Source organism: Sphaeramia orbicularis, chromosome 2, assembly GCF_902148855.1.
Source record: "Sphaeramia orbicularis chromosome 2, fSphaOr1.1, whole genome shotgun sequence".
Lineage (NCBI taxonomy): Eukaryota > Metazoa > Chordata > Actinopteri > Kurtiformes > Apogonidae > Sphaeramia > Sphaeramia orbicularis.
Window position 1 is genome coordinate 8,798,540 of NC_043958.1, and position 25,926 is coordinate 8,824,465.

Genomic DNA, 25,926 nt, shown 5'->3' on the forward strand with positions numbered 1-25,926 from the left:
TATTCAACACATTTACAGGTTATAGTTAGAAAAACCGTTTCCATGTATTTAAATGATTAACTCCCAATGTGTTTGCTGTTTCTGGCCAAGGTAAACTGATACTTTGCAAATATTACTGTCATCTTTGCTTCATATGAGGTTAAATTTCACACTGTTATGAGATTACAAACTTTAAAATAGCCTGTATTTTAAGTTCTTTCGCAAATTGACTTAGTTGAATAATATACAATATTGAGTTTTAGCTCCACCGTCAGATGTTATTTCATCTACATAAATGTAAGAAGCGGATGATGACTCAAATCTGGAGCATGGCCATGTTAGGGTAAATGTGACAATTATGACTGATCTAAAGTAAAATGTCAATATTGCCGTATTACACTAAATAAACCATCCTCATTTGAACACGACAAGCTGTGGCCTCACTATTTCACTATTTCAGAGTGTCAGTTGTTAATGGAATACTTCGTGATGTTTGTTTATTGTTTGTTTAATACCTCCTTTTTATGCAGCAGACCAAATAATATCAGTTCTTAATGAATGATAAAATGTCTTTTTTTTTTCCCCTTTCCTGTATCTTTGTGTGCTTATGACTTTGCCTCTCGGGCTTTTCAGCAACTAGGTCAAACATAGCCTTGGCCCCTGGTGTAAACAAGATGTGACACAGCAACAGCTGGGGCCCAGGATGCAGCAGCGACTGCTGATGCCAAGAGAGCCAATAGAAGCAGATTGAAAAACCTTTGTGCTCCTGAGTACAGCGCAGTCAGTGAATATAACTGAGGTAAACTATAGAATTGCAGAGTTAGTTTGTGTAGTCCATTAAAGTCTGAGTTTAAAAGAAAAAAGAAAGGTGATTTAAAAAAAAAAAAGGCTAATTTGAGGAAAACAGTTATGTTGTCACAGGCATTACCATGTGAAACTCTCATCAAAAATGGGCTTTTAGCTCCCTCTACTGGTGGCTTTTGGGAACTGCTTCTTTTGTCCAGTTAAAGAAGTTTCTCATCCTACTTCGAGTTATCTCAATGTTAAGTCCACTTTCCTCTGTCAGGATGTTTAAGGTTTTAAGGGTTAAAGAAATGAAAATAAAATTGGGAAGATATTTTTGAATCAACACAGTGTTAATACATGGTTAATACTGTCAACCAAGCATGTTCAAAAAATGAAATACCATGCATCCAAAGTTACTTTTGTACTAAAGGTTTTTTGCAGTTTGGAGGTTTTTGTTGTATGAGGATATGAAGACTTTGGATCCTTGGCTGATTACATTTAATGGCTTCAGGTTTCAAAGTCCAGTTGGGTTGTACGCTTGGGTTTTAACATTAGCATGATTAATCAGTCAGCTGCTCCGTCTGAGTTAGCTGCTTTGACTCAGGATACAAAAAAGAAAACCTAAAGCCTTCATACTGTTAATAATGATAATGATAGTGAAATTATGAAGTGCAGTTAAGTTGAGAAAAATTACATAAATACAGTGCAACAGTATGACCAAATACCCACTGTGGAAATGAAAACAGTCTCAAGACAAAAGGAAAAAAAAAAGGTATATAGCATGAGCATTCAACATAAACATTAATTTTTAAGGATAAATGCACTTGATAAAAAGAAAGATCAGGAAGTAGTTCTCTACAACAACCTGATCATGTAGGTTTTTACCTTCTTACTCAGGAAAGACAGGCAACAGCACACCAACCATCAAATATAACCAGTAAATACTAACCAGATATCCCCAGTCTGAGTAAACCCAGGAAAACATTTACAGCCATGTGATTTACTCCAAGTAATTTGAAATCACTCCTACAGTGTCTAATGAGATCCGTATGGGAAGAAATCTTGGGAAAACACACTGGAACTGTCTAAGATACAATGTAAGCAGACCAAAGATAGACTGGTGAATAAATGGTAGACATGGAGTACAGCGCACAAGTCTTGAACCACTTTCAGCTTTGTTTTTTTTTTTTTTTTTTCTCAGGGCTGTAATGAGCACAGGGTTTCCTCTTAGTTTGTGCAGGGATTAGGTGTTCTGATGGCCTTTGTTCTTATTATGTGACTTTGTCACTTTGTTTCTTGGTCTTGTGTTGTTTGTGTGTGTGTGTTTCATCCTCTCTCTTTTGCACCAGTTCCTGCCCAAAAGCTGCATGTCACTGCACATATATGTAATAGATTCCTGTTGTACTTAACATTCATAAATCCTCTGTATTCATTGTTTTACAAATATCTATACACATACATACACAACACTTATTGCGCTGTCTGTCTGTCGTGGAGGATGTTTCCACCTTTTTTTCCCCAGTTAAAGGGTTTTTTTATGGGGTAGTTTTTCCCAATTCATACCTAGGGTCTAAGAATAGAGGTTGTATATTGTTCATATCCTAAAGCCCTTTGAGGCAAATCTCTAACACTACATTCAGACAGCAGGTCTTCATGTACAATTCAGATTTTTTGGTGAAATAGGATTTTTTTGTATGCCCGTTCATACTACACATGATACACATCCTATCAGTTTTGAGTATGAACTGAATGTGACCTGAAGTGACCCACATGCGCAAAAGAGGTCCTGATGTAATATGTGACCATTAAGGCATGCGCTGTGTTTACAGAAGTAAATATGGAGGCATCTTGTCTCTGCGTAATTCAGTGTCACATTTCAATGACATAAAGGTCGGATAAATGTGAGCTGGCTGTTCAGACTGAAGTCGCATTGCAAAATATCAGATACATATTGGATTTAGGACCACATGTGAAAGTGGCCTGGGTCAGATTTGAAAAAATTGGATTTGTGCTGTTCAAACTGTCTTTAAAAAATCAGATACAGATCACATATGGGCAGAAAAATCAGATTTGGGCTACATTTGCCTGCAGTCTGAATGTAGCCTAGTTTGTGATACTTAGCTTTATAAATAAAATTGAATTAAACTGACTTTGAACTGAGTATTGTTAAAATACTGCAAAGAATCTAATTTAGTCTTCATACATTTCCACTTTTTCACAGTACAAACATTACCCCCTTTCTTTAAAGCTTTCTACCAGAGCCAGTGTTTCTTTCTACTGGTAGTATTCTATCTTTTTTTTTCTCTGGAGGTGTTGAAAAGTTTCTCTCACAGGTAAAACATTTAGGTTGCTCCACCTCAATCTTAAAAGTGAAACCTTTGATATTTAGTTCTCTCCAAATGTTAGTTCACTCTTTATGAAGACACAAGAAATACATGCTCTGTAAAAAAAAAAAAAAAAAAAAAAAAAAAAAAAACCTGTATAGCTTCTTCAGGCAAAAGTCTCTAATTAATGTGATCTCTCTTTTCACTTAGTGCATGTTAAACTCTCTTGTGTTCTCAGTAATCTTGGGGTTCCTCCACAGTTCTTTGGACTTGAGCACCTTTTATTTGTTCTGTATGCAGATTATCCAATACAACATCTGTAATATTCCTATTTTTGTTCTGAATTATTTCTTTTAATGCAATATTTCCTGTATGTTTTGTTTTTATCTTTACACAGAGACTTAGAAATACATACAGTATATAGTCGACATAACTTTGCTTAAACAATAACTTGATAGTAGCCTTATACTTTTGCTCAGTATTGTTTCAATACATGAATGAACTTTGTTTTAATTACTATATCATAACACACAGGGTGGTCTTAGTGCTGGATCTGTTACCATACATTATCCTCTTTCACTTCTTATCCTGGCCTTATCTTATCATGGGATTATTATACCAAAGGTCACATCTGAAGGATGCCTCCAGTGTCTACTTTTATTTTCCAAATGCCCATTCTGTTCCAGTGTTAAACTATGAATGTACACATTGAACCAGTGCCCAGCAGACCATGTGAACTGTTTCATGAGGAAGCTCCCACCAGCAGTCATATGATGGGGCTGTTTGTTCACTGTGTCTGTTCTGTTTTTCAAGACTAAAATAGTCTGGACTGAACCCTGGCTGCTTTTCGTGTAGACGGATTTGCGGAGTTGCGGATCCGACACGAAGCACCCCGTTGCGGATCTGCGGTGGGTCTGTTCCCTCCTTGGTGATAAACCTTTGCACAGGACTTCACGTGTCTGAATTAACTGTAATTTCCCCGACACGTGATTACGTCTTGTTTAAAAAAAAGGCGTGGAAACGTTTATAGTATGCGTGCTGCATTCAAGTGACTCTCGTAAACGTTAAATAATCAACCAGACAGTTGAAATGCTGCGTTAGAAGTACTTACCTAAAAATCACAAACTTCAAAAAGTCGACTACAGATATTCATTTTAAACCAAACGGGACAAGTAAGTAAAATGTTTTAGAAAAGCTTCAGTATTAGGTGTTCTTTAAAATCTGTTTTTACTCGCATACATATAAAAACAAGTGTTTACACATCGTACTGTCGTTATTTCCAAACACTTCCAAACGCCACTTAAAATCGTTGAAAGTTCTCCCTGCTTTCACTTACATTTGCCACGTTTTTCGCATGACAGGTGACATCTGTATCTACGACTCAGCCCGGCGTCTTTAAAGACAGCCCACCGCTGGTTCCAACAGCTGCAACCCTGTAATTGGCCGAGTCCCCTCATAACCTGATGTTAGCTAACAGCACATGTTGAATGTAGACGAACATGTCTGTAAAAACAGCCGTGCGCCAGTTTCCTGGGGAGCATAGTTAGATAGTTGTGTCTTCAGAGGGTCACTGCAACCACATGAAGTCACAATGACTGCAGAGACGGAAAAAACAGCAGGCAGAAGCAATCCGCTGGCACATTCCAGCTGTTTATCAAGGCTTTTCTTGTGGTAAGTGAATGTCTTCACTGGTGGCTGCATGATGCATAAGTGAAGAAGGGCAGGGACACATCCATCATTCTGTCAATGGGACAGAAGGGGTCTAATCTTATCTAATCCAGTATGATTGCACAACATTTGTGCTTTTTGTTTTTTACTTTCCCTGTTTTGGAGGGTTGAAAAAGTTGAATGGTTGGGTGATTTATTTATTTTTATTTTTATTATTATTATTATTTTTAATTTTGTTAGCATTACAAGGCAATTGTTAAAATAATGTAAAATCATAATTTAAACAAATGTGAAAAAACGAAAAAAACAAATTAAGCAGTTTACCAACTACTCAGTATGGTGAAGCCTATCTATCCACTCAAGGGGCAAAACTTCTGTTTAAGTTGTTTTTTTTTTTTGGTTTTAAAATATTGTCTAGTGGACTATTACCCACGATGGATGTGCTCTCCAAGTTACATTCTAGAGCATGATGTTAACAGTCAAAGTTTCCTTAGATTTAGAAAGGAACCCACAGAACAACTTAAATTGTTTGGGGCTTTTTAACTACATGCTACTAAAAATATCAAGACACCATAAATAGGGTAATGCATATTAGACTTACCATCAAAGAAACAGTGTTACCACTAATTGGGCAACAATATTTAATATGGGCTTATACGTCTCTTAATATTTCCTTTCCTTTACTGATTGATAAATGCATGTGAGAAAGCTGCTAATGAATTGCCCATTTGGGGCAAATAAAGTTGTTTGAAGTGAACTTATAAAATACAGCCACTGAATATGCCTGGCTCCAGAAGAAGTTGCATATTATTATACATAATCAATTTACTGTTGTTTTGTCTCAAGGTAAAAGATGCTGCAGTCTTTACACTCAGCAGTACTAAATACTAAATACTAAAATATAGATGAATCTGGCTGTTTAACAAACCAACATGAGGCTAAACTGTATACAGGACTTTCCACAATGGATGTATTAACTAATTATGATCACTTGTTCATGTCACAGTCCATAGCAAAACTCATTTGTCAGAAAGCATCTGTGTTTATTCTAATAAGTGTGGTATTCACTGTTTCAGCTGGTTAACTCCTTTGCTACGCTTGGGCCACAAGCAGACACTTGAGGAAAATGACATGTACTGTGTTCTTCCTGAGGATCGCTCTGAAAGACTAGGAGAGGAGCTGCAGAGGTAGGATGTTTCTGTAGCATGAGGTTAAAAATGTAATTTTGTTTGTCTGTTTGTACCAGTGCCATTACCAGTAATGTGAGAACACATACAGCAGCCATATGAACAAATGATGATGAATATGCTCTTTTGTTCTTCAGTTTCTGGGACCACGAGGTTAAGAGGGCTAAAAGGGACCTTCAGAAACCCAGACTCACCAGAGTTCTCATAAAGTCTTACGGACAGACATATGCAGTGGTTGGACTTTTAGCGTTATCATTGGTACATAAGATATCTAAAGCTTCCATTGAATATTGGCTTAGTATTTCACTGAAACATTGCATGGTTAAATACAAAGGTACAATATGAGTATGCTGATTAATTGTTTATTTGCCTGTGTTTGTAATCATAAAGGAAGCCATTAAAGTTATCCAGCCACTTCTTATGGGGAAGATCATCTTTTTCTTTGAGAACTATGACCCACAAGACAAGCAGAGTCTTTGGCTGGCGTATGGTTATGCTGCTGTGATGTCCCTGTCCACGTTTGGTCTGACCCTCCTTCAACATGTCTACTACTACCACATCCAAAGAACTGGCATGAAGATTAGAGTTGCTGTGTGTCACATGATATACAAGAAGGTTGGTGAAGATGCACAACAGTTCATTTTTATATGCACACAAATACCTCCAGTAATACCCAATGGATATGTGAATTTTCTCTCTTCAGGCTGTCAGTCTTAGCAGTGAGGCTATGGCGCAAACAACCACCGGACAGATTGTAAATCTCCTGTCAAATGATGCCAACCGCTTTGATGAGGTGAAATAACCCCTACAACCTGACCCATTTTACATGAAATCTTACATACTAAATGCACAGTTGTTGGCACATGTTCACAATGATTGTGCCTCAGTGCCGGTAATAGTCAGAGAAGAGGGAATGTGTTTTCCAGGTGTTCATGACTGTTCTGGCCAGTACTTGTAAAAAAAACAGTATTACCCCCCCACATACACACGCACATGTTAAGCATAGTCATACATTGAAATATCATTGATTTTTTAGAAACTGGAAAAGTGTTGAACTGAGCATCATTGTCACAGTTATAAATACATCATCATTGACAAAGAAATTACAACATGTTACATGTTAAGGTTCTCATTTTCTCATGCCACCTGCTGTGTTCAATACACCATCACTGTAAAAGGAGAATGCATACATAAGTGAAAAGTAAAACCACCCACTGACAACTGACCTTTAATGGTGATCACCTTGAGTTTAAAACTTCTTTACTAGGGAGGCAAGTGCGGTGTCTTCTCTCAATATATTTTTGCAAATGTAAAAATATACTTGCTTTAACCTAGATTCAGTGTCTTCTGTGTTTTGATTCAAATTGTATCCAGAGTGCTAGAAACTTCCACGACATCATCCATCATGATAAATCGTAAATTAACATTTTAGCAAGAAGGTCCAGGTTTGAGTTCCTGTCAGAGCAGGTCTCTTCAAGGGGGTTTGCATTTCCTCCAGTTCTTCTGATACTAGGCATTAAAAACAAGTAAACAGAGTTAATTCTCCTGTCAGTGCCTTAACCAAGATACTGTCTTTAGTCTAGTGTTGTGTCTCCAGGCTCTGCCCACTGCCACGGGTTCTAGTGTGATAAAATGGATCAAATGAGAGGTTGAATTATTTGGAAAATATTCTCCTCAAGTTATGGGTGTGCTTTTTTCCTTTCTTTGGGCTATTATTTTCCATAAAAGTCAGCACAAATTGCAGCTCAGATTAACTGACCACAGCAATGGGTCAGTCTATCTCTTTGTTTCGTAGTTTCCAGAACACATTTTATATGAGTCTGGAGAGACATATATGTAAACAACATGCAGATTGACAATTTAGTGGCAGTTCTACTTTTTTGTGTTTGTTTTCTGCTCATTATTTAATATCATGTCTTTTAGATTCTGCTCAATCTGCATTACCTGTGGCTGGGACCTCTGCAGGCCGCGGTCATCATCTTCTTCCTTTGGTATGAGATTGGGCCCTCGTGTATGGCCGGTGTCGCAGTCGTTACCCTTATGTTGCCTGTACAGACCTGGTTTGGAAAACTCTTTGGAGTCTTTAGGTAAAACTGTCACACCTCATGAACACATCAAGAACTAGACTTTTTGTTTGACTCATTCACAACACACAACATTTTTGCAGGAGTAAAACAGCAGTCCTGACAGATAACAGAATCCGCATCATGAATGAGGTGGTGTCTGGCATCAGGATTATCAAGATGTATGCGTGGGAAAAACCATTCTCAGCTCTCCTAACTGAAGTGAGGAGGTAAGAGGTACTACCAGATATTTACATGACAGTAAAATAGACTTGTGCTACAGAATTCTATATTGAAAACCATGCCATTGTGGGAATTGTGTTTTGTAATCAGTTATAAACCTCAGGAATGTGATGGTCTGTTGAGAGCTTTGTTAGGCTGTTAGTCATGGGTATCTGAGTGGCTGACTTTCTACAAACAGACTCATACTCTTCTTGTTTATTGTGCAAGCAATTATAATTAAATATTTAAAGATGGGGCACATAGACAGAAAGATAAATAAAATAGAGCTTTTGGTGCGAATGATATTCTGATGATGGAGATCAATAATTCTATTGTTCAGTGAGTATTTAAGGTGACTGTTCCACTTCAGTGATTATATGGACCACTGAGGTCAAACAGTTAAAACCAGAGCAGAGCATGAGACCCCACTGGTTACAACAGAAGGCCCTAGTGGCTTGGAGAACAAACACAAATTTGCAGTTTAGAGACGGTAACCACTGTCACTGAAGTAGCTCCTCTGTGGAATTATACTTTCAGAGCCTGACTGAGTATAAAATTTGACTTTAAGCAGTGATCACCTTTGACCGTCTGCATTCCTGCACGTCAGCCTCTTTGTTTAGTCTTTAGTTATTCTATTTCACTCTGTCGTTGACATATTACCTTATGGTGTTAACCTTTCCTGTGGTGCTTCTAGGAACCCAGTGGCTTTTTTTTTATCTCTGTTGTGTGACTCCTCTGTGTTTCTATGTGAAAGACACAAAGATGTGTCACTTATTTAAATGTTTCTTGAAGGTTCAGGAAGGTTTCCTAAGAAGCTATGGCTGAGGCAGGACCTTGAAAGTGAATGTTTTGTAATGTGATGTTTTAATGATTGTTTTTCAAATTCAGATTCAATTATTCATTCAATTATTTGTCATATTTAAAAGTTAATTGAAAGATTACATTGTTGTGCCCATCTGTCCATCTAAAATATAGCCAGTATTTTTAAAGTTGTAATACCACTAATGGCCAGTAGAAGTGGCTCCAAATAGCTCTGGCTGCCATATACCTAGATTGGACTTGTCTCTAAAAATACCTAGCAGGACATTTGACTGACAGCTCAACTGTCGTTGTGGTTAGTTGACTACACTAACACGACTGTGAAATGACTTTGTTACACAGTGCATGATGAAGTTTAGACTGGTATTGAGTCAATAAACCAGTGGTTAGCATTAGCTCATTCATGACCCTCACTATCATTATGTCCAAATTTAGTCACTTCTGGCTCCTTTAAACCAACATGGTGACAACCAAATAACATAATGTGCTGCGCACTTTTAATACCCCTTGGCCAAATACAGTGTAAGATTCTGTTGAAAGTTACTGCCCTGCAATTTAGATTAGATTGTCTATGTGTTAAACTTATTATATTCATATTTGAATGTGAAAGTACTCAGATATTATAACTGCACAAGGCACACAATTTGACCTTGAAACCTTGAAAAAGTATGTCAAGGTCACACCTATTTTCAATAGGCTTCTGCTCCATGCCAAGATGCATCCACAGTATAAATTTGGTGCAGATATCTCAATGCGTTCTTCAGATAATGCGATTATGTCATTGAACGGACAGACAAACAGACAACAAAACAATTACTGTACCCCTTGGTCAAGGGGTAAAAACCACTGGGTTCAAACCAGAAATTCAGAAACTAAATGGGTGATGTCACATTTCCTTCAGCCACTAATCCACTACAGTCTATGATGGTAACTGCTACTAAATAAGAGATGAAGCAGTTCTTCTACTTATCATCTTTTGACCAATAGTTATTTAAAATTAAAATGATGATGCCAAAGGGTCTCTATTTATTAAAAGCATGTTGCCTCGATTTCTCTGCCCATAATTAGAGTGAAATTATTAAATCTCGAAGTGAGGAGATACAAAGTGAGTAATGAAGGGAGGGGCATAGCTCTCGTAATGTTTTTGTATGCTCTGTTGACTCTGTTTTAATTATTATCTCATGGTGTTTCCATGGTGCTTCTAGGAAACCTTTTCTCTTTGTAAATGATGTTTGCTCTGTTGACTCTGGTCAATGCATTACCTAAAGTAATTTTCTGTCAGGTCTGCCATAACTTTGGAGAAGCAGACAAGAAGCTAAATAACACATTGATGACCATCTTATCCTCATATGAAGGTCCACCTATAGAAAAATCAGTTTAAGTTTAGACTCTATCTAGAATATTGCACCTTTCTGGACACTGAAGCCATTCTCTTCACTTTCATTTCATGGTGAAGAACAGGGGAAATGCGGGTCTGCTGCTGGCTTGATGAGTTAGTTTGTTGGGGCTGTTCTGTGACTTTGGTGTTTTATCATTTCAGTTTGGATCCAAGTAGGTAACTCATCGACTCAGTGGTAAATCACAACTAACTCAATGAATCAAGTAAAATCAGGAGGAATCTGGTGACTTTGGAGAGAGAAATATGATGGTCTCAGCTAAAAAGGAAAACCAAATGACAGTGTTTTTAGGGAGACCTTTTCAGGCAGCAAAAATAGAGCTTGCTCTGGTCCCTGTCTAAAGCAGTATATCATTTAGCATTCATGTCAGTGTGCCCGTCTGCCTTTCTTAAATGGAAGCAACTGACTGTCATCCTCTGCAGCTAGTACACTGACTGCTGGGTATATGCTTCATGCAACCCCACTTAAAAAAATATAATTGACACTTTATACAGTGAGATAATGGCTCAATAGCAGAGCAAGTGGAATATTTGAAAGCATTGTCAAACCTTAACTTTTAATTCATACATTTTGCCTGTAAACCGATTTCTGTCAACAGTTGTAGTGGAAAAAATGCGGTTCATTAAGTTGAAGGACTGGTTTAGTACCATTGTTCCAAGCTTTCTAACTTTGACATGTGAAAAGACTCAGTCAATTCAAGGTTGGAACCATCAGTGCTCTTTATTTTATCTGAACAGACAGTTAGTACATCATGCACCTAAGGAGAGAAAGTATCACATGATCAAGAATGTAATCTTTTGTCACCTATCCTGAGTTAAAGAGATGACAGTATTTTACTGCAGTTTATTAGTCCTACAACAAAACTCTCAGCATGTGTGAAAATACTCTTATCTGTAAAGCAACTTGAGTTCATTCAGTGCAAAACTCAATATGAAAAGTCACACACACTGAGAAAATATACAGGAGTCATCAGAAAAGGTTAGGACACTTGAAAATTCACATAAGAACTGAAAGCAATCAGTTATAAATGACCTATTACTTACATTTCATTGCAAATGTGTTAAATGTTTCATCTACCCATCTTTATTTAATTTGAGAATGTATATACTTAGATTCAGGAACACATTCCACAGCAAATTGGAACGGGCCGTACAGCAGTCACAATGAGATAAACAGTATAAAAAAATTGAGTTATGATTTTTATGTCGAGGAGCTCTGTCCATACGGTTCAGGTTATGGGTTGACTTGAGGTTGCAGTGTATGTTGTCAGCAGCTGTATTTCCATAAACATATTTGAATGGGATATTTCAAAATGTGTATGGGATTAATTTATGGAAAGACACCTATCATTTGGTCAAAGAATAACCCCACATCAGAAAAAGCTTGAATTATGAAGTGCACATATAAACAAAAGTATGTAAAAATGTGTAAAAAGCAAACAAAAAAATTAGATTGTTTAGTCTGTTTAGAAAAAACATGGAAACTTTTTTTAGTTCTGGTATGGCAAATAGAACTGACAGATCCTTGGAGTATTCCTGAATATTTCCCTAGGTGACAGTGTATATATATTAGTATATATATTAGTCCATCCATTTTTTCGATTAGTTATGGTATTTGTAAGGAACCATGTACGATGTCAAACAGAAATATTTCAGTTTGATGTATTGTACCAGAGTTAGCCTGGGGAGTTACTGGCAGGTCACAGATGACATGCATCACATTTATCTTGTCAGTTTCACAAGGTGTGTAGAGTCAGCAGTTACTGAGTAATCTTAACAGGATTTTTCAGTTTAATTTTAAAGCTGCTGATTGTGAGTGTAGCTCCTGGTACTGTTTGGTAATTCATTCCACTGAGTGGCAGATTTCACAGAGAAAACTCACGTCAAAGAAAAACAGTTATCAAATGTCCATAAATTTGGCACGAGTAATTGTATTTTGTGTTCATCTAGATTAAATACATTGGGTGCGTTGTCACCTCTCAACACAGCCACACATGAGCTGTTGTAAAGAATGGGAGAGGGGGTGGGGCTGCAATGTGGTGTCATTGAGAGAGAGGGTCAAGGTTAAACAGGGTCATATAAGGGTGTCGGCCAGGGGTATTCAAATCCGGTCCTCGAGGGCCGGTATCCTGCATGTTTTAGACATTTCCCTCTTCCAGCACACCTGGAAGCTATTACATCCTTATCAGGCTTGATGATGAGCTGATCATTAATTGAACCAGGTGTGCTAGAAGAGGGAAATATCTAAAACATGCAAGATACCGGCCCTCGAGGACCAGATTTGAATACCCCTGGTATAGGCAAAGGGTGACAAAAGGTGGAAACGTCACACTGGTCTGTGACAAAGGAAATTCTTAATCAACAGTTATGGTTCCTTGTATTAATCTTCTACACTAACATAAGGATTAACCATTACAACTGTATTTATAAACCCCACATTTAAATAAAGTCTAAAAATGCCCAGGATGATATTCACTATATATGACAAAATCCATTGGCTATATGTTTGAAGGTTAAGTGTGTAAAATTTAGTCAGATTTAAATGATTTTCATGATTATATTGTGTTTATATTTGGTTTACCAGCACCTACAGATGAGTATTGTTGCCTTTGCTTCACCTTAAAATGAGTCACTTACATCGACAGAGGGATTACACCGGTTGTCAGAAACCATCATGCTCCATGGCTAAAACAGACATATATTCATTTTTTTTCCATGTTATGATGGATAGTATTCAGTGTTTTATATAGTATTGATTTTCTGAATTCTCATCAGCAGGGGAAAGTTGCACCAGAACACATTTACAATGACCAAAATCATCACACAATTATCACGCAATAAGCACACAACATCCATATATATATATATATATATATATATATATATATATATATATATATATATATATATATATATATATATATATATATATTTTTTTTTTTTTTTTTTTTTCTTATGTTATATTGATCATTCTAATAGTTCATAGTTGATATGAAGTCACCGGTGCAGGATCTAACACTATTTTTTGTCTCATATTGCCAGGAAAGAAATCAGTCAGATCATGAAGAGCTCTTACCTACGAGGCCTCAACATGGCCACATTTTTTGCCAGCAGCAAAATTATCGTCTTTGTTACCTTCACCGTTTACGCTCTCCTGGGAAACACCATCAACGCCAGCAGTGTGTTCGTCACTGTGTCCCTCTACGGTACAATCAAGCTGACTGTCACGCTTTTCTTCCCCCTCGCTGTCGAGAAGCTGTCAGAGACTATAGTCAGCGTTCGTAGGATTGAGGTTAGTTGTACACCTAGCGACATTCTTAGTTAAGATGAAGTTACTGTACTTTAAACATCATAAAATGAAGGTCACATTCAATGGTGCATACCTCTCAAATGTCTGCAGTGTGTTTTTCATTTAGTTCATAGCATAGTTTACGTAACACAGGAACAGACATTTCATTACAGACCTTCTAAATCTAAGTGAAGTGAGCTGTTACTTATTAATCATTTAATCTGTTACTGTAGTCTGAGACTGCAGTACATTTACCTCTCTACCGGATAGCAAATTGTGAACACCATAAAGGCATGTGGGTCATTTTCTCAGACATTCCTCCTGCTGGATGAGGTCGGCAGTAGGCATTCAGTGCTACCTCTGGAGGAGATAAAACACCCTGTTGAGTTCCATAAATTGACCTGCTACTGGGATAAGGTGAATATTAAACACTTTGAATTTTATTTTGCACCTGCTGTCATTTAATTCAATGATTTTTAGCGTGTTTATATGCTGTTCGGTGATCCCTGCAACTTTTTGTTTTTTGGCAGAGTATGGATGCTCCGTCTCTGCAGAATGTCTCCTTCACTGTGAAGTCACGTCAACTCTTGGCTGTAATTGGACCAGTGGGCGCAGGAAAGGTTGTTAACCCAAAGTAAACTAGCTGTTAAAAACAAAACAAGGCACACTTTGTTTTATTAACAGTAAACCTGAAACTGGAAAAGCTTGATCTGCATTGGTTACCACCTGCAAGCAGCTGACGCACCCTTAAAACCTTTTTTTCCAGTCATCTCTTCTGAGTGCCATTCTGGGGGAGCTACCTCACGACTCGGGGGAGGTGAAAGTCAAAGGTCAGCTCACTTATGCCTCCCAGCAGCCCTGGGTGTTTCCTGGAACCATCCGCAGTAACATCCTGTTTGGGAAAGAGCTGAACCCCCAGAAGTATGAGCAAGTCCTCAGAGCCTGTGCCTTAAAGAAGGTGACAAACAAAAACACTTCAAGATTCAAAGCGTTTTATTGTCATGTGTACAGTAAAAGAAAAAAAAAAAAACCAAACAGGTTTCCCTGTACATTGGAAGTCTTAGTTTGATGTCCACACTGAATGTCAAGAGAATTTAAGATGTATAAAAAAAGAAATATAATAATTTAACTAGGAAACAAACACAACAGTTGCATTTAACAATGGCATACAAAAGAGAATGTATTAATATATATAAATTTTTTTTTAAACTATTATTACTAATAGAAAAATCTATATTTACATAAATGTGCCATATCTGAGTAATTGTGCAAACTGTCAGAGATAAATAATATGGTAAATGTACAAGACTGTCAGAGGTGAACAGTGTGATATATGTGCAATTATTGAATATAAGGTGCATAAACAACATCACAGCTGACAATGTAAATGTCTTCTGCACAAGCGTGTAAACAATTCACTGTGAAAACACTGATTATTTTTTTCCTAATATGTCACTGTGACTATCTTCACAAAACCTAATTGTGTTCCAGTCAAATCTGAGTGTAGTCTATTTGTTCATTAATTCAACCTTTATTTAGTCTGTCAACAAATTGAAATTAGTGTTGATAGGAGAAAACTATTCAGTTGTCAATAAACCTACAAAAAAAATCCCTGATTGAATTAAATAAATCTCAGTAAAATATTCACTGAAGACAGTTCAGTAAATCAAGAGAACTAAAATATAAAGCAGGAGATTCAGTTTAAACAAAAATAGGTTGAAATCAGATAGGATGAGAATAAATAGTTAATTTAGGGATACAAACAAAGTAGCTGTCTCCTGCTCCAGGATGAAGGTAAACAATTAGTAAAGCAAGATTTTCCAGTCGTACTATTAACTGTCAGCACCTCCCGTATAATTAAAATAATTAAATTAATTTGGTTTACGCTATAGGAGCCCGGATTAAAAGACTTTGACAGTGTAATCTGAGGTTACATATGACAGATATTGCTCATAGTTCCTTCATGCAAACATGTTCCTACAAAAGCACTGTCTTAATTCATGCTCCTTATACCAAATGCTTTACTTTTGTCCCTGAAGAAGAGCCAAAATATTTATTTGCATTTATAACTCCTCATAAAAAACATTGGGATGCAGTTTTTTGCAGATCAGAACTTCCTCTGATCTTATTTCTGAGAGACTCTACTTGTCTAAGATGCACTTTTACCACCCAGTTATGTTACTGACTTTTTTTTACCAATGAATTGAATTAGTAGCAAAATGTTTCTCCAACTGTTTATTTTTAGTGCTGTTTACTTTTTCTTGTCTCTTTTCCCAACATTTAGACTTTAGTTTGCTACAGGTCAAGATTTTGTCACTAGTCACATAGCCAATTTAGTGATCTTTCATGGGTTGGTGAGATCACATGTAACCCTTTGTATTTAAATATAATATTTATTCAATCATGTCATTTTTTTTAGATACTTTTTTTAATGTATGGTTATGTATTTCTTGATGATCCCAATGAAGTCCACAAGCTGAAAAATGTTGGTATTTATTTACAGTGAAACAGTTTGTCTACATGACAAGTGCTGCTGGAATTCTTGACTTTAAGCCAATGTTTTTTCTTCTTTGAGTTCCTTGGAAGACTGTTGTTGTGTTCTCTTCCTTATTCTTGTTGCTACTTGAAGTAAGCTGTCACTCTGACTGTGTGCAGGACCTGGAGCTGCTCCCAGATGGAGACCTGACGCTCATTGGAGACAGAGGAGCAACCCTTAGCGGAGGCCAGAAGGCTCGTGTTAACCTGGCTAGGTGAGAACAGCGACTTCTGCAGCACATAATACTCGACACCTTCTTTACTCAAGTAGAAGTACAGATACTGCTGCAAAAGTCGAAGCATTAATTTGGCTTATTTGCCACATAAGTGAAAAAGTACAGGCTTGTTTTATGTTGAAATTGGTCTTTGCCTGTGTGCATTTTCAGAGCTGTGTATCAGGATGCTGATATCTACCTCCTGGATGACCCTTTAAGTGCAGTGGATGCTGAAGTTGGGAGACATCTTTTTGAACAGTGAGTTACGGTCACCTGGGTCTGAATACTGGTCTAATGATGGCAAACATTTAACCTGTGTTTGTGAATAGGTGCATCTGTGGACTTTTGAAGAACAAGTGTCGTATCCTGGTCACTCATCAGCTGCAGTATCTGAAAGCTGCAGACCACATTCTGGTCCTTAAGGAGGTTTGTAGAGGAAAAACAATCACATAACATATAGTAGGGTTGTTATAACTTATTACCACAAGCTATTACTGTTAAACTCAGTTATTTTGTCACTGGTATATGCTGTCAACTGTGTGACTAGAAACACAGATAGATCACAGAGTGAGTCTCACAGCCAACGCTTATTTTATATGAAAAACTCAGACAGATAGTGTTAATGTTAGAGATTTGATCACAAGACACACCCTTACATTTAAAGGGTGCAATCTTGAATCTGGATCTGTTTCTTTCAGGGTCATATTATGGCAGAGGGGACCTACAGCAAGCTGGAAGGCTCTGGCTTTGATATTGTGTCTCTTGTGAGAAGTGATGAGGAGCAGGATCGATGGTCTCGAAACGCTGACCTAGAGCAGCTTTCGTTACGGAGCACGAAAACAAACCGCTCTCGCAACTCTCGCAACTCTCACTGCTCTGTCAGCAGCCTCCTACCACCAGAGGGCGCTGGCACTGACCACCTACCAGTAGGTTGATATTAGAAATGTGTGTTTGGCTAAAAATTCCCCTCAGATCTGAAAATTCAGGTAATATTCCTTGTTCTTCTTTAGGCTGAAGCTGTGCGTACGATGGCAGAGGAGGCTCGGGTTGAAGGAAACGTCGGTAGCCACGTTTATGTAAAATACTTCACTACAGGATGCAGCTACATGGTTTTACTCATCATAGTGCTACTCAGTATCATAGCTGAGGTAACGCAACATTTACACCTGCTGAGGAATTAAAAATTAGGCATGATTTCTTAACAAATTATGAGAAAAAAACTGTGACAGTAGCGGAAAGACGTTCTTGTTATGTGGTGCTTTTCTTGATTCAGTTCAGTGAATTCAGTTCAATCACGTTTCTTTATTAAACCTTGATTCCATCTTTAGGTTGCGTACATCTTGCAGGACTGGTGGTTAGTGTACTGGTGAGCATTTAGCCTTGTTAGCTGTGATTTTTTTTTTTTTTTTTGCAAAGATTACTTAAAGATTCTTTCAACTACCTGGATTAATTAATGTATTTTACTTTGTGTTTATTTTTTAACTCAAAGGGCAAAACAGCAAGTTTTTAACAGCACAACCAGTGTTGTTGACAGCAGAAATGGCATTAATGTTACTCCCTCTGACGAAGACTTGGGTCTCAATTTTTACCTTGGCATATATACTGGTAAGAGGACATATTCCACTCAGTATGTTACTTTAGGGCAGGGGTGGGCAGTCCTGGTCCTCCAGGGCCGGTATCCTGCATGTTTAGATGTTTCCCTCTTCCAGCACACCTGAAGGTCATTATCAGGCTTCTGCAGAGCTTGATGATAAGCTTATCATGTGAAACAGGTGTGTTGGAAGAGGGAAACATCTAAAACATGCATAATACCGGCCCTCAAGGACCGGGATTGCCCACCCCTGCTTTAGGGTCACATTATTTGAATGGAACAAACCCATTGTTAGTCACAGGCTCAGAGCTTGGATTCATTTTCACTCAAATAGCAAATCTTTGATCCACGTGTGACTTTTGACCACCATACTCCTGAGCTTGTCTGGATTTACTACCTTTTTACCACCTCTGCACATGTCTAAACCATCTAAATCTGGCTTCTCTCACTTTGTCTCCAAACTGTCCAACCTGACCTGTCCCTCATTGCTAATCCTATCCATCCTTGTCACTCCCTTGTCAGCTCTTCCACCTTCAGTTCTGCTCTCTGTCTTTTCACCAATGCAGCCAACTCTAAATCATACAACATCACTGGTCTCACCGCCGTCCTGTTCACCTTTCCTTTCATTCTTGCAGATGCAGTCTGTATGTATCTAAGGTGAATGTACTGCTGAAATTAATAGCCTTTCAAGCATCCCCAAAAGCATAAATAAACATAATCATATTCCTGCTTAAAACTACTTATACTTGCTTACCTTTTTATTTCCCTATGCACAAAAAAGGAAAACATTTGTCTAAAATCAACTTTTAGTTTGTTTGAAATTACCTCAAACAGGTCTTGAAATTATTAAATATAAGCACCTGATGCCTGTAGAATCCCTGTTTTTTGTCAGTTAGTTTTTTTTTTTTTTTTTTTTTTTTTTTTTCATGTGTACAGCATTGTGTTCTAAAAAGTGCTGTTCTTGCTGGTTTCCCCTCAGGTTTAACAGTAGCTGCTGTAGTATTTGGTTATGCCAGGAGTTTAGTGATCTTTCATGGGTTGGTGAGATCAGCTCAGACTCTTCATAACAACATGTTCAGTGCTGTCCTCCGCACACCGGTGCGCTTCTTCGACGTCAACCCCATCGGTGCGTCCATTTAAAGTGTCATAGACTTATAAAAACTAGGCTGATAGCTATAAATTAATCAATATGGCATGTCAGCGCTTGAACCTGTACTTTGAAAATGTGAAAGATTATAGATTGCTCGTTATTCTATTTGAAATGTCCTGTAATGTACATTGACTGTCATTGTTATTCATTTATTTTATGTTTGTACTGCAGATTTGACATGTAATTCATGAACATGATGTTTTATTTTACTGTAGGAAGAATTCTGAACAGGTTTTCTAAAGACATTGGTCAGGTGGACTCTCTGCTACCTATAACCTTTGTGGACTTCTATCAAGTAAGACTTAGCCTCATATTTACTACATATAACCCAAATGGTTTTACCTTCTCACTGTGTGTCAGATGATAACATCCATTATTTTGTTCAGCTATTTTTGCAGAATGTCGGTGTTGTAGCTGTGGCGGCCTCCGTCATACCTCTCATCCTCATCCCGGTCATCCCTCTGCTGTTCATCTTCATGTATTTGAGGCGTTTCTACCTCCACACATCACGTGACATCAAACGTCTTGAGTCTATAAGTATGTGTGTGTGGTGGGAGGTTTAAAAAGAAAACTGTTGCTTATACAGGCCATCTTTGTTATTTGACCCCTGAACTCTTCGCTCGCTCCCCTGCAGCTCGGAGTCCTGTCTTCTCCCATCTGTCCTCATCTCTTCAGGGATTATATACGATCCGAGCCTTTAAAGCTGGACCAAGGTTACAGAAAGCTTTTGATGCTCATCAAGACCTTCACTCAGGTTCTCCATTACTACTGCATTCCTATTTTCCAGTATAGTTAATCTCTACTGGCAATACTGGTTGTTTGTTCTTAAGATGTTGTCGCAGCACTATGTTTAATGAACCAAAGTGTGATTTCTTGTGTTGTAGAGGCCTGGTTTTTGTTCCTGATGACCTCCCGCTGGTTTGCACTCCGTCTCGACAGCATCTGCTCTGTATTTATCACCTTGACGACGTTTGGCAGCCTCCTGCTCAGAGATGGTGACGATATAAACATGTATCTGACTTAGACCCCAAATGGCAATTTCACGTGTCAATAAACAAAGGATGTTGTGTGTGTTTGTGTGTTTTAGGGCTGCAGGCTGGAGAGGTGGGGCTGGTGCTGACGTATGCCGTGACACTTGTAGGAAACTTCCAGTGGACTGTCAGGCAGAGCGCAGAGGTGGAAAACATGGTATGGATTCAATGTGGAGGCACTGACTGCAAAATTCAAGGCAGATCCCCATATTTAACATCATAATCTGGCTAATAGATGATACTGACATGAAAGTTATTTTGTTGACTTTGGGAAATCTTCATTATAGACTCACAAATCTTTAAATAAATGAGCATAGGGGGGCAAGAAAGAAGAAGGTGGCGAAGACCCTCACAAGAAAATATCAACAATGCCAACAGTAACAGCCATGGTGATCATTATAATGGTAACAATAACTGCAACCACAACTGAGTAAACTGGGCAGAAGCGAGACAAACAAAAAACAAAACAAACAAACAAAATTACAATAAAATAAAATAAGATAAAATACATAAGACCCATTAAATGATGAATATGAGAAAAGAAAGCATGAGCAGAATATCATACTCAACATCCGCCCAAATAAAACCGGTAACAAATCCACACAACATCAGTTTATCACATTAATCTGCTGTGACAGAGTGACTGTATCAGAGTAAAGAAAGAGAACAAGGTGAAGAGTCTGAGGTGAAGAACACAGACATGCATCCGCACCCACTCCAAGGACCAGGGGCCAACAAAGAGGGCCCCACAGCCTGGCCAACCAGCAGACACCACAGAGAGGGGGGATCGAGCCCCCACCGCCCCGAGAGGCGACAGTGCGCCCACCTCAAAGATGGTCAAGGCGGGCCCCAGCCAGAGGCCTCACAGCAGCCAAGCACATGCCCCAGGGGGCCAGGGACGCCAGCCGCCATACCCCACCCCAGAGTGGCAACACCGGCTGCCGGGAACCTCACCGTGGCCCACCACCCCACCAGCAACCACCACACCCCCAATGCCCGTACACACACATGTTTCCTGGTCCCAACACGTCCTGCGGCAGGCAAGAGGACAGCCAGCCCAGCGCCCCCCCCCCCCCCCCCCCCCCCCCCCACACACACACACACACACACACACACACACAACCACAATCCCATACGCAGATGTCATTCATCAGAGGGCAGCACCCCCCCCCATTAATGCAGCCAGCCAAGTCCCAAGCCAATGGACCAACCCCCTCCTTCCCCTGGGCCCCCCCGCTCCAAACGGCATCCAGGAAACGGGTGTGGGAAGACCCCCCCCACCCTCGCCTCCCCACCTATCAGTGCTGTGAAGTGTGAGGTGTGTATGCAAGCAGTTAAAATTGAGGAGCAGAAACTGCGCACCGCTGAGGGCGATGTCACACGGGAGGCCTCATCCACCCGAACGGCATCGCCCACCAGGCGCCGCGTAGCCTTTCCCCCAAAAGTGAATGTGTGGTGACAGTGTTTCTGTGTTGTGGGTGGGTGTAATTAAAATTGAGGAGTTAGCCGCCCCAGGGGCGGCTATCCCCAACATGTTTTATACGCCCTAATAATTATGTAAGTGTTCCAAACCACCAGGCATGTGCAAACACATTCTTTTCGATGTAAACATCCAGTAGTCATCCAGTAGTGAAACAGCTACGCCTGTGCAATAGTCACTGGCTCTCATTTCACCTCATGTCACCTCGTTTCACCGGGTAACTAAACAAGAGCTGGACAAAAAATGATAAGCCCTGTTGTTTTTTGTGTTCACCTATACGCCCATAAGATGTGACAGGGCTTAATGGTGGTGTTGAAGCCTATAGTAGTCCAGTGTTTTCTTGTCAAGTGCTCGGTTTGTGGCATTTTTTATAACAAAGTGCACAAAAGAAATACCTGTTATGGTCTCCGTAGTAGAACCTTATGTAGACATATTTAGGAACAGATATGTGATTTTACCCAAAGTCAAGCAGTATAAAAGTAATGTAAAAGTAACGAGTAATGTCCATAGAGGGGAACTAAGTAAAGTAATGGATTACTTTTTAAAGAAGTAATAAGCAAACGTTACTTTTTAAAATTAACTTCCCCAACACTAGATGCAAGTGTGAGATCTTCATGTTTTACTGTTTCTCTGGGTCATAATGGCATGGACACTAGCCAATTATTACAACAACAGTAGGAGAACAGCCAAAGATTTTAGGCAATACACAACAAAACAAACCCTTTAATATAACACATCAGATAAATATCAGCCACTGACACGGATGAAATGACATCTTATATGATGTTTATAGCCCATATCAACAAATATCAGCCAATATCAGTGAACTGCACATATATCAGTACATCCCTGTAGCTCATTATCTTGTGTTATGTGCAAAAAATCATATTGTGATTATAATGACTGTATGGAGGAGTTTGTGCTGCATTATCGATAAAAACAGTTATATATTCTGAGAATAAAGTGGTATTTTGAGAAAAATGTCTATTATCAAGAGTATTATAAGAACAAGGTTGGAATTTCATCTGTATGGGATTTCACAAAAGAGGTGATAAATAATCTAATAAAACAGTAAGGTTATAATTCAAATCTTCTCAGTCTGCTGCCTTTGGTTTTGAAAAAATACATTGAAAATCCCACTGAATAAATAAATGACAGAAACAGATTAAACAAAAGCAAACATATCTTGTCTCTTTAGATGACATCAGTGGAGAGAGTGGTGGAGTACACTGAACTAGAGAGTGAACCACCATGGGAAACAGAGAAGAAACCTCCCCCTGATTGGCCAAGTCGAGGCGTGGTGAGCTTTAACCGAGTCAACTTCTCCTACAGCGTGGACGGACCGCCAGTTCTCAAAGATCTCAGCTTTACCCTCCAGTCTGGTGAGAAGGTGAGACATGTTGTTGTTGTTTTGTTTTTGTTTTGTTTTTTTTAATCAAAGCTTTTTTATTTTCAATTTTCAAATGTATAATAACCAACATATAACTTAAACATGAAACTGTTGTGTCAAGTTCAGACGTGTTAGTTTTAAAAGCACATAAAAATCACACAAAAGAGGATCATTAGAGGCTCTGTCTTTTGGACTTTGTCAGGTCGGTATTGTGGGGAGGACGGGTGCTGGAAAGAGCTCCATGGTGTCAGCTCTCTTCCGCCTGTCAGAGCCTAAAGGAAAAATCTGCATCGATGGTATTTGTATCTCTGACATTGGCCTCCATGACCTGCGGCAGAAGATGTCCATCATTCCTCAGGTAAGAATGAGTATACACAGGCTCAGATCCAAGTAATAGTCAGGGTTTAGTTGACTAAAGACTAACCTGACCCTTAATTGACTGTTTTAGTTGTATTAACATATGCGGTTCTTTAGTTTAAGACCCTTAAACTGTGAAATATTTTTCAAAAATATACTTCCATTAGACCCCTCATGTCTTGAATGACTTAGAAGTGAATTTAAAAGGCATTTAAAGACCCAAGAATATCTAGTAATTTTAAACTCATTTTAGACTCTTGCTGTTTATAGTCACATTGTATGTTTATAGTTCTATTTAATTTTTTCTGTTTTTCTTCTATGTTCCTTGTGGTACCATAGGCTGTAGTGTTTTGTAATTTCAGTTTTCTGTATGTGCTCTACATATGGCAAAACTGACAATTAAAGATGACACTGACTTTGACTTTGAAATCCCTCTGTGTCTCCCAGGATCCTGTGCTTTTTACTGACACTGTGAGGAAAAACCTGGACCCTTTCCACCAACACACTGATGAAGACCTGTGGAACGCCCTGCAAGAGGCAAGTAAATAAATAACAACATTGGTAGTTCTTCTTGGAAGACTCAGAACTTTAATCATGGCTTTAGTTCTTGTGCAGCGGTCCCATGGTGCATTGCATTACCTGTGAATACCACTATGACTATGACACTATGAGCAAGATTTACACATTATATTTTATAATCTAATGTCATGTTACATTTCATACATACAGGGTGGGGAAGCAAAATTTACAATATTTTGAGGCAGGGATTGAAAGACAGTGTATGACCAAATAGTTTATTGAAAGTCATGAGAATTTGTTTGCCACAAGAAAATTTACATAATAGAAAATGGTTTTATTCTGTGTCCTCCTTCTTTCTCAATAACTGCCTTCACACGCTTCCTGAAACTTGCGCAAGTGTTCCTCAAATATTCAGGTGACAACTTCTCCCATTCTTCTTTAATAGTATCTTCCAGACTTTCTCGTAATAGTTTTGCTCATAGTCATTCTCTTCTTTCCGTTATAAACAGTCTTTATGGACACTCCAACTATTTTTGAAATCTCCTTTGGTGTGACGAGTGCATTCAGCAAATCACACACTCTTTGACGTTTGCTTTCCTGGTTACTCATATTAGCAAAAGTTTCTGAAAAGGTATGGATAATAGTGTTAGGTATGATTATGACATCAATATATGTTTGGTTTCAAAACAATTGACGTAGTGCCTGCTGAGAAAAAACAACTAAATGTTCATTGTAAATTTTGCTTCCCCGCCCTGTATTTTTTCTCTTTGGCTTTTAACTCTGTGTGAGAGGTTGGCTTTTACTGTTTTGACAGATAATTACTTTTATTGTTTTTATAAATTCTTTAATATGTTTTATTTGTTTTTATATCTGGGTGAAGTCAAGGGAAGGTTAACATCTGGTCAAAAAAAAACTAAATTACAATAATCTACTCCAAACTTAGATTTTTGGGTAGGTAATTACTTATATTTCAGGAAAATGTACTTTGAAATGAGAAAAAAATTGTGAAAAAAAAAAATTGGAGGAGTTTTATTTGTGTGAATGTTTGGAAAGTGACAAAGTTGTCTGCCGTCATTCTGGGTTCATTTTATAAACTCTCATAAATAAACTAAATTTATTCCAAATAGACTGATATTTGACTTTTGTCCATCTGTGACACAGTAGTTTTTGATCGTTTTCATTTAAAAATATTTGAAACAAAATTTTGCCCTTCAAAAGTTATGAATCAAAAAGTAGTGGGCTGTCCATCCATGATGCCCTTGACCCCGCCCATCTGTTTACAACACTTTGGCCAAATGTGTTATTTTTTAAAATGCTTTATGAATAAAGATGACTTAACTTGATTATTTACTCCTGCACAAACCCAAAATATACTAGACAGAATTATATATTTGAAGATATTTTTGCTAGATTATGGTCACAAAGATCATAACTTCACTCCTTTTGTACCTTCATCTCATCTCTGTGCAGGTCCAGCTGAAGTCTGTGGTGGAGGAGCTGCCAGGGAAACTGGAGACAGTTCTGGCGGAGTCGGGCTCCAACTTCAGCGTGGGTCAGAGGCAACTGGTGTGTCTGGCCAGAGCCATTCTGAGGAAGAACCGCATCCTTGTCATCGATGAGGCCACAGCCAACGTAGACCCAAGGTACACGGCGACAGGAGTATCATGCTGCTGTATAGGAAACTTAATTAAAATGGGCACAGATACTAATCCCAAACTGTGATATCTGCACATACATGGATGTAATTATCAAAAAAAACATGCAGTTACATGAAAAACTGGTGAATAAAACTCATACAGCTAATTTTATGCAAAATCAATCCTTTTAGTTGGATGACATATGCATTTGAACACATGAATTAAGTTTGATACAGATTTTTTCATTTTTAATTTTTGGCCTGCATTCATGTTTAGTTTAATATTGTG

At 38.4% G+C, this 25,926-nt stretch overlaps 1 protein-coding gene across 1 annotated transcript in view; it reads left to right on the forward strand.

The window, feature by feature from the left end:
• Positions 1-530: 530 nt before the first annotated feature.
• Positions 531-25,926, forward strand: part of LOC115435455 (multidrug resistance-associated protein 4-like) — a 29,942-nt gene continuing 4,546 nt past the window's right edge. Inside the window, exons 1-29 of the mRNA XM_030157882.1 lie at positions 531-778; positions 4,451-4,760; positions 5,834-5,944; positions 6,082-6,202; positions 6,335-6,559; positions 6,648-6,737; positions 7,868-8,031; positions 8,112-8,237; positions 13,487-13,736; positions 14,046-14,150; positions 14,264-14,353; positions 14,500-14,691; positions 16,389-16,483; positions 16,655-16,741; positions 16,813-16,909; positions 17,182-17,409; positions 17,494-17,631; positions 17,812-17,849; positions 17,973-18,088; positions 19,054-19,200; positions 19,440-19,519; positions 19,611-19,761; positions 19,859-19,978; positions 20,109-20,219; positions 20,312-20,412; positions 22,934-23,125; positions 23,328-23,483; positions 23,930-24,019; positions 25,472-25,644. Of these exons, the coding sequence (XP_030013742.1) occupies positions 4,681-4,760; positions 5,834-5,944; positions 6,082-6,202; positions 6,335-6,559; positions 6,648-6,737; positions 7,868-8,031; positions 8,112-8,237; positions 13,487-13,736; positions 14,046-14,150; positions 14,264-14,353; positions 14,500-14,691; positions 16,389-16,483; positions 16,655-16,741; positions 16,813-16,909; positions 17,182-17,409; positions 17,494-17,631; positions 17,812-17,849; positions 17,973-18,088; positions 19,054-19,200; positions 19,440-19,519; positions 19,611-19,761; positions 19,859-19,978; positions 20,109-20,219; positions 20,312-20,412; positions 22,934-23,125; positions 23,328-23,483; positions 23,930-24,019; positions 25,472-25,644 (3,674 nt within the window). The 5' untranslated portion in view covers positions 531-778; positions 4,451-4,680. The remainder of the gene's footprint in view (positions 779-4,450; positions 4,761-5,833; positions 5,945-6,081; positions 6,203-6,334; positions 6,560-6,647; positions 6,738-7,867; positions 8,032-8,111; positions 8,238-13,486; positions 13,737-14,045; positions 14,151-14,263; positions 14,354-14,499; positions 14,692-16,388; positions 16,484-16,654; positions 16,742-16,812; positions 16,910-17,181; positions 17,410-17,493; positions 17,632-17,811; positions 17,850-17,972; positions 18,089-19,053; positions 19,201-19,439; positions 19,520-19,610; positions 19,762-19,858; positions 19,979-20,108; positions 20,220-20,311; positions 20,413-22,933; positions 23,126-23,327; positions 23,484-23,929; positions 24,020-25,471; positions 25,645-25,926) is intronic.